The 7,413-nt window shown below is 52.5% G+C and overlaps 1 protein-coding gene across 1 annotated transcript; it reads left to right on the top strand.

Annotated features, from left to right (window-relative positions):
- Positions 1-792: 792 nt before the first annotated feature.
- On the top strand, positions 793-4,320 carry C1qc (complement C1q C chain). Its single transcript, XM_070037676.1, has 3 exons — positions 793-894; positions 1,150-1,343; positions 3,499-4,320. Exons 2-3 carry the CDS (start codon positions 1,163-1,165, stop codon positions 4,053-4,055), a joined length of 738 nt encoding a protein of 245 aa, XP_069893777.1. The 5' UTR covers positions 793-894; positions 1,150-1,162; the 3' UTR covers positions 4,056-4,320.
- Positions 4,321-7,413: the final 3,093 nt, after the last annotated feature.

Below are 7,413 nucleotides of genomic sequence, written 5' to 3'. Positions count from 1 at the left end.
TGCTGAGAGACAGCATCCAGGCCCGGAGTTCAAGCCCCACGACTGATACACATACACAAAAAGAACCTCATGAGGGAGCTGGAGGTCCTCCCCACCAGAGGCCAAGTGGAGGCCAGGACACAGGGGCAGATGGAGCTGTCAGGGAAGGAGAGGAGACCAGGAGCCCATCCTTCATTCAAGAGCCTGGGTCCCAGGCTGCAAACTAGTGGATCACACCTATAATTCAAGTTATGCAGAAGGCTGAGATCTGAGGATAGAGGTTCAAAGCCAGCCCAAGCAGACAAATCTGAGAGACTTTTATCTCCAATAAATCAGCAAAAAAACAAAAGTGGAGACATAGCTCAAGTGGTAGAGTACCAGCCTTGAGTGAAAAAGCCAAGAGAAAGCTGACATGAGGGCTGCAGACAGACCGGGCGCACGGTGGGCCAGCCCAATTGTGGAGCCATTGTGCCTGGGGCTCTGTCCACTCACACGTGTATACACAGAGCGTGCACACAACACACACATGTACACACAATACACACATGTGCGCACGCACACACACACACACACACACACACACACACACACACACACATCCTGAACCAGGTGCTGGAGCTGCAGGCGTTTCCTCTTTTTAGACACACATGACCCTGGCCACACGAGGAAGGGTAGACAGTGGTGTCACTGTGGTCGGTCAGGCTCAGAACACAAACGAAAGTGTCCAGTCAGGGGAAATCTCAGGAAAGGGGATGTGGGAGGGGGGCTGGGGGAGGGGAGCGCTGGGGGAGGGGTGCCTAGTCCTATCTGGGCAGTCCTTGTCTCTGGTCACTCCAACACGGTGTCCTCCTGCCTGGGAGAGGGACACGGAGCCAGGGACATTGCTGTGACTACATCAGAAACCCCCCACCCCAGGTGAGGCTGAGACCCCGCCCACACCCAGGTGAGAGCCAATGGCGATTTTCCCTGGACCTTCCTAAGCTCTGGTTCTCTCTGCAAGAGGAGGAGCTGTCCTCTCCCTGATGGGCCCGGCCCTGAGCCCCACAGTCCATTCATCATAGCGCCCCCCCCCCAGTGTGAGGGGCTGCAGCGGGGGTAGGCTCAGAGAAGGAGGGGGAGGGGTAACAGGGAAGAGGGGCTGGGGTCCAGCTCTACCACCTCCCCATCCAGCCCCCTCCTCAGGATGGCCGTGGGGCCCAGCTGCCCGCCCTGCCCTGCACTCCACCTGCTGCTGCTCCTGCTGGCTCTGCCCCTCAGGGCCCAGGCCGGCACCGGCTGCTACGGAATCCCAGGGATGCCTGGACTGCCCGGAGCCCCCGGGAAAGACGGGCACGACGGCCTGCCAGGGCCCAAGGGGGAGCCAGGTGAGTCTGCCAGCCGGGTGCTGGGACAGGGCTGAGACAATGCGTCCATCTGGGGTGATGGGGGCGGGATCGCAACGAATGCAGACAATGAAGAATCCCACTGCCATGTCGGCTCTGGCTCCTGTGTTCTCAGCGCCTAGGCTGTGGCCCTTATCCCCCATCCCAGGGGGCAGCAGGGTCACAGGGCACCTGGCAGTCACAGCCTGGGGCAAACTGAGCTGTCCCCTGCCATCTTGTTACACCTGCACTGTTGCTCACCCAGCCTCGTGGTGGTGGCCACACCGTGAACGCATCCGCTGCACTGACCGCCAAGGTCACAGCCCGGCCCGCCCCTTCCTTCCATGAGGACATGCCACTTTACGTGCAGTGCCTCAGTTTCCTCATGCGTAACATGAGGGAAGTTGAGCAGGGCCACACAGGGCTGGGGCAGCTAGAGAGAGCAGTATCTGGAGGGTGGCTGCCATGCACTCGGCTCCTGGCGTGGGTTCCGTGTGCCGACGCTGAGGGGTTGGGAGAGGTGGTACTCAGGACCAGGCTTGAACTCCGGGCCTGGGCACTGTCCCCGAGCTCTTTAGCTCAAGGCGAGCACTCTACCACTTGAGCCACAGCGCCACCTCTGGTTTTCTGGGTGGTGTGCCGACGGGAGAAGGGGGTGGGAGAGGTGGCCCTGAGCAGGAGACACAGGCGCTGTGCAGCCTGGCAGCCTAGGCAAGGCCCCTGTCCCTTTCCAGATAAACAATCCAATGAAGTCAGCTGGGCTTGATTGCAGAGGTGCCCATTACTCAGATGTATGCATGTGACACACTCATCCTCAACACACTCAGAAGGTTGTGCAAATATCACTTTCCCCATTTTGATCATATGCATGAATTATGCAAGAAACAACATTGGGAAAACGAGGCCAGGGGTATGAGGGACCTCTCTGTGGACCTCTGTTTGTGTACGGGTGTGGTGTGGTGTGTGTGCTGGTATTGGAGCTAGAATTGGAGCTAGCCTTGACATTGTCCCTTAGCTTTTTTGCTCCAGGCTGACATTCTACCACTTCAGGCTTTTTGCTGGTTAATTGGAAATAAGAGTTTCATGATCTTTCCCACCAGGGTTGGCTTCAAACTTCAAACCTCAGATCTTAGCTTTCTGAGTAACTAGGGTTACAGGCATAAGCTAATGGAGCCTGTCTCCTTCTCCTCCACCTCCTCCTCCTCTTCCTCCTCCTCCTCCTCTTCCTCCTCCCCCTCTTCCTCTTCTTCCTCTTGTCCTTCTTTTTCTTCAAAGTTCTATAACTCTATAATTATTTTGAAGATAAAAAGTTGAAAAATTACAAATAGAAAATTAAGCAATCAGCTCTGGAGGAGATGATCATTCATGAATAAGCTCCACGAGCTTCTGGAGAAATCTAATTTTTGTTTTTTTTTTTAAAGCCCTGTAAAGCAAATTAACAAATAACAACAAACCCCTGAAAACCAGAATTTTTAGATGAGGTCTGAATTTGCTCATGTTGAACTCTGCTTTAAAAAAAATTTTAAGCCCCACACATGCTGAATGGAAGGTGCCTGGGGCTGCATGCTCTCCCTGGACTGGCATCTCCCTCTGACAGTCTGGCATCTCCTAGTGCTGTCTGCACACACATACCCCCCCCACACACACACACATCACATCACAGGTGTGGAACTCAAGACCAAGAGACAGGAGAGTACCTTAGATAGTCAGACGGCAAACCACTCTGTTGGGGACAGTCCATCTGGGAAGGACATTCTAGAGATAAGACACTGGAATCCGAGCACCGGTGGCACGCACCTGTAATCCTAGCTACTCAGGAGGCTGAGATCTGATGATAGCAGATGGATGATATCCTGGGCAGAAAACTCTGTGAAACTCTTATCTCCAATTAACCAGCAAAATGCTGGAAGTGGAGCATGGGGTCAAGTAGTAGAGTGCTAACCTTGAGCAAAAAAGCTCAGGGATACTATCCAAGTCCTGAGTTTGAATCCCAGGACCAACACACACACACACACACACACACACACACACACACACACACACACACACACACACACACACACACACACACACACACACACACCACTGGAAGGCACCTCCAGTATCCCTTCTTCTCAGTCCCTGCTCTATCACTCCCTGCCTACCTTTCTTTCTCCAGGAATCCCAGCCATCCCTGGGACTCAAGGACCCAAGGGACAGAAGGGAGAGCCTGGTAAGCCTGGCCATTTGGGAAAAAATGGCCCCATGGGAGCCTCTGGGATGCCAGGAGATCAGGGCCCCAGGGGGCCCCCCGGGATGCCAGGTGATGAGGGCAGGTACAAGCAGAAGCACCAGTCGGTGTTCACAGTCACTCGGCAGACTTCCCTGTACCCAGCAGCCAATGGCCTGGTCAAGTTCAACTCGGCCATCACCAATCCCCAGGGGGATTACGACCTCAGCACGGGCAAGTTCACCTGCAAAGTGCCGGGCCTCTATTACTTTGTCTACCACACGTCACAGACGGCCAACCTGTGCGTGCACCTGTACCGCAGCGGCAGCAGGATGACCACCTTCTGTGACCACCTGTCCAATAGCAAGCAGGTCAGCTCCGGAGGCGTGGCGCTGCAACTGCAGAGGGGCCAGGAGGTGTGGCTGGCCGTCAACGACTACAACGGCATGGTGGGCACCGAGGGCTCTGACAGCGTCTTCTCCGGCTTCCTGCTCTTCCCCGACTAGAGCACCAGGCCAGCGCCAGCCCACAGCTGGCCACCTCCCTCCATTCCCACATCCTGGCTCAGACTATTTGCCCTACCTGATGGACTCCTCCTTCAGGAAGCCCACCTGACTCCCAACCCTCTCTGTTCCCTGCCTCTTCTGAGCTCCTTCAGGAGTCATTGCTTGTCCTGTTCTTTTGATACTTAACTAGACTGTCATTCACTTTTTCTGTTTCAGCTCTTGCAAGAGGCGGGGAGATCTATGAATAAATAATTAGTCTGATAAATATGCATGGACTATTTCTTTTTTTTCCAGTGGTAATGCCCTGAACTTAAGGCCTTGGGTAGTGCTGACCGCAGCTTGACTGTCAGCATGGAGACCCTCAGCCCCATTTGGTCTGGTGGGAGCAAGATGCTCCAGGGTGGTTACGGCTGTCAGAGGTCCCGTGGGGACTGTCTGCTGTCAGGTGGGCAGAGGGGAGGGGGCATGGCTGCCAGTCAACCTTCCCAGGCTCACAGGAAAACCAGCAGATTTGAATTCCCAGCTCTCTGCTCGGGAGGAGTTTGGGCTTTGATAAGCCCACCACAGAGAAAAAAATTAGCTGTACAAGTAACTTGTGCGGAACGATCGGATGAACTGGAGTAAATGAATGCACACCTAAGTTGGGGTGTGATGGTGTACCCTCCTGGAATCCCAGCACTGGGGACACTGAAGTCAGAGAATCATAAATCTGGGGCCAGCCTGAGTTATATAGCAAGACTCTCTTTCCAAAACAAAACAGAAAAAAAAAAAATGAGTGGTTCACTGGGTAAATGAGAGACTAAAAGCAGAACAGACAAGTGGATAGATTTTTTTTTAAATCAGAGCTAACATTTGCTGAGCTCCTGCTGAGCACCAGGCCATGAGAAGGGCTTCATACACACTGACTTGTTTAATATTCATAGCTGTACCTGGGGATGGGCAGGAGAGAGGGAGACTTCCTCCTACCCACCCCCAGATGTCTGACTCCCTTCAAATAACACACAGACTCCAGGGTCCCCAAGAGATCATCTAAAATCACAGCTGCCCACAAGCTGTCAAGTTTGAGCCAGTCCCAGCCGCCGCGGTCAGGCAAGCGATAGGTGAACTTCACACGTAGTCCCCAAACCAGCCCTTTCAGGTTATGGTGGTCTGGGGGCTTGAACTCAGCTAGGCTAGTGCTCTATGCTTGAGAGGAAGATACACAGGAAGGGCAGGAAGCAGGGACACAGGACTCTGGCTGGTTCAACGTGGCAGGGCCAAGCCCTGGTCACTGACCACAACAGTCACAGCTGCCACTCCATCAACCATTTAGTGGCTGGCCAACCATGCCACCTGTGATACCCTTCTCCTCATTTCTCATTTGTTTAAAACAAAATCAATGCACCATCTACCTAGGCCTCAGTGTCAGATCAGAACCCTGTACCTGGCAACTAGCTTTGCTCCATTTTTATTTTCTATAACCATTTCCTTGTCCTTTCTTTATCAGGAGAGACAGACTTTAGAAAATACTAGCTTTAAGCCAGGATTATAATCCTAGCTACTAATTTGGCTGAGATATGAGGATCATGGTTCAAATCCAACCCAAACAGGAAAGACCATGAGACTCTCATCTTCAACTGACTGCCAAAAAGCTGGAAATGAAGCTGTGGCTCAAGTATTAGAGCAGTAGCCTTTAGCAGAAAAGCTCTGGTACAGCACCCAGGATTTGAGTTAAAGTCTAGAGCCAACACAGAAAGAAAAAGAAAGAAAGAAAGAAAGAAAGAAAGAAAGAAAGAAAGAAAGAAAGATAAGGAGGGAAGGAGGGAAGGAGGGAGGGAGGGAGGGAGGGAGGGAGGGAGGAGAGAGGGAGGAGAAAAAAGAATGAGAAAGAAGAAAGAAGAAAAGAGGGAAGGAGGAAAGGAAGGAAGGAAGGAAGGCAGAAGGCAGGCAGTCAGGCCAGTGACTCACACCTGTAGTCCTAGCTACATAGGTGGCTAAGATCTGAGGATTGTGGTTTAAAGTCAGCCCAAGCAGGAAAGTCCAAGAGAGTCTTATCTGCACTTAACTACCAAAAATTTGGAAGTGGAGCTGTGGCTTAAGTGGCCAAGCACCAGCCTTGAGCAAAAAAGCTAAAGAACAATACCTTGGCCCTGAGTTCAAACTGCAGTATACACACACACACACACACACACACACACACACGCCAGCTTGTCTGCCATGAGAAAAAAGGGGGGATGTCTCTACACTCCCATGCTGTAGACTTCGTTTTTGTAGAATCAACCCTCTCTCTCCATCAGTTATTTTATGGGTACAGAAACAGCTGGCTCCACTTAGGGACCAAGGCACAGGGACCCCTCAGTTCCCATCCCTGGGTCTAAGCCTCCCCCTAGCCTCCACAGGTGGTCTTCCCTTCACAGAAACCCTGCGCTAGCCAGCTGCCTTCCTGCCCATCCCATCAATGGCCTCAGGCAGCCACACTGCCTTATGTGAGCCTTAGGGAGATACCTATGTCAGTAACCCGCCTGAACCCACACATGGACAGAGGCAGAGCTAATGTTAAAACATGGTTCTTGGGACCTGCAGCCAGCTCTCTCTCTCTCCCTCCCCCTCTCTGTCTTTCTGTCTCTGTCTGTCTCTGCCTCTCTGTCTCTCTCTCTGTCTCTCTGTCTCTGTGTCTCTGTGTCTCTCTCTCTCTGTCTCTGTCTCTGTCTCTCTCTGTCTCTCTCTCTCTCTCTCTCTCTCTCTCTCTCTCTCTCTCTCTCTTTCTCTCTCTCTGTGTGCTCCTTCTCTTCCTGGTCCAGAGTTCTTATAGCCTTTGGGTTTTATCAAGCTTTTCTTTCCATAACACCTCAGGCAGTTAACATCTAACTTACACTCATCCTTGTGTATGTGTGTGTGTGAATTGTATAACGGGGATCATTGCAGCATTTTTATGCATGTGTATAATTCACTGTGATCACATTCACCTGCTCCATCCTTCTGGGTTTATGAGCCCAACACAAGAAGGCCCCCGGGTCCTGTGCTCTCAAGCGGGTACCACGTGACCTTCAACCTGGCCCTAGTACCATGGTGGTTGCATCACAGTGCCAGGGATGCCCTTGGCATGGGCTATGGGCTTTTTTCTGTGACACCCTGATCTCAGAAACATCCGACGCTGACCCAGTCTGCCAGTCAGGGAAACTCCGGGGGGAGAGGACCCATGGCAGAGCCCCCTAAGGCTCACGTAAGCCAAGAAGAAACGCTTGTTGAAAGATGGATGTGCTTCTCTGGGTGTCGGTTTCCCCACATAGAAAAGCCAGCCCATGATATCCGAGTCCCCTTCAGCCCTCACTTGGGCTTGTTTTTAGATCAATAAGCAACAAGGTCCTGCCTGTAGCTG

The sequence above is a fragment of the Dipodomys merriami genome, unplaced genomic scaffold, assembly GCF_024711535.1.
Source record: "Dipodomys merriami isolate MVZ:Mamm:240054 unplaced genomic scaffold, mDipMer1.0.p SCAF_28, whole genome shotgun sequence".
Classification (NCBI taxonomy): Eukaryota; Metazoa; Chordata; class Mammalia; order Rodentia; family Heteromyidae; genus Dipodomys; species Dipodomys merriami.
Note: the sequence above shows the minus strand (reverse complement) of the source record. Positions and strands in the feature narration are given on the sequence as shown.

What these genes read in the sequence shown, in the direction of transcription:
- C1qc (XM_070037676.1), top strand. Translation starts at nt 1,163, where the DNA reads ATGGCCGTGGGGCCCAGCTGCCCGCCCTGCCCTGCACTCCACCTGCTG. An exon ending in AGGGCCCAAGGGGGAGCCAG is followed by an intron (nt 1,344 to 3,498) that starts GTGAGTCTGCCA and finishes TTCTTTCTCCAG; the next exon opens with GAATCCCAGCCATCCCTGGG.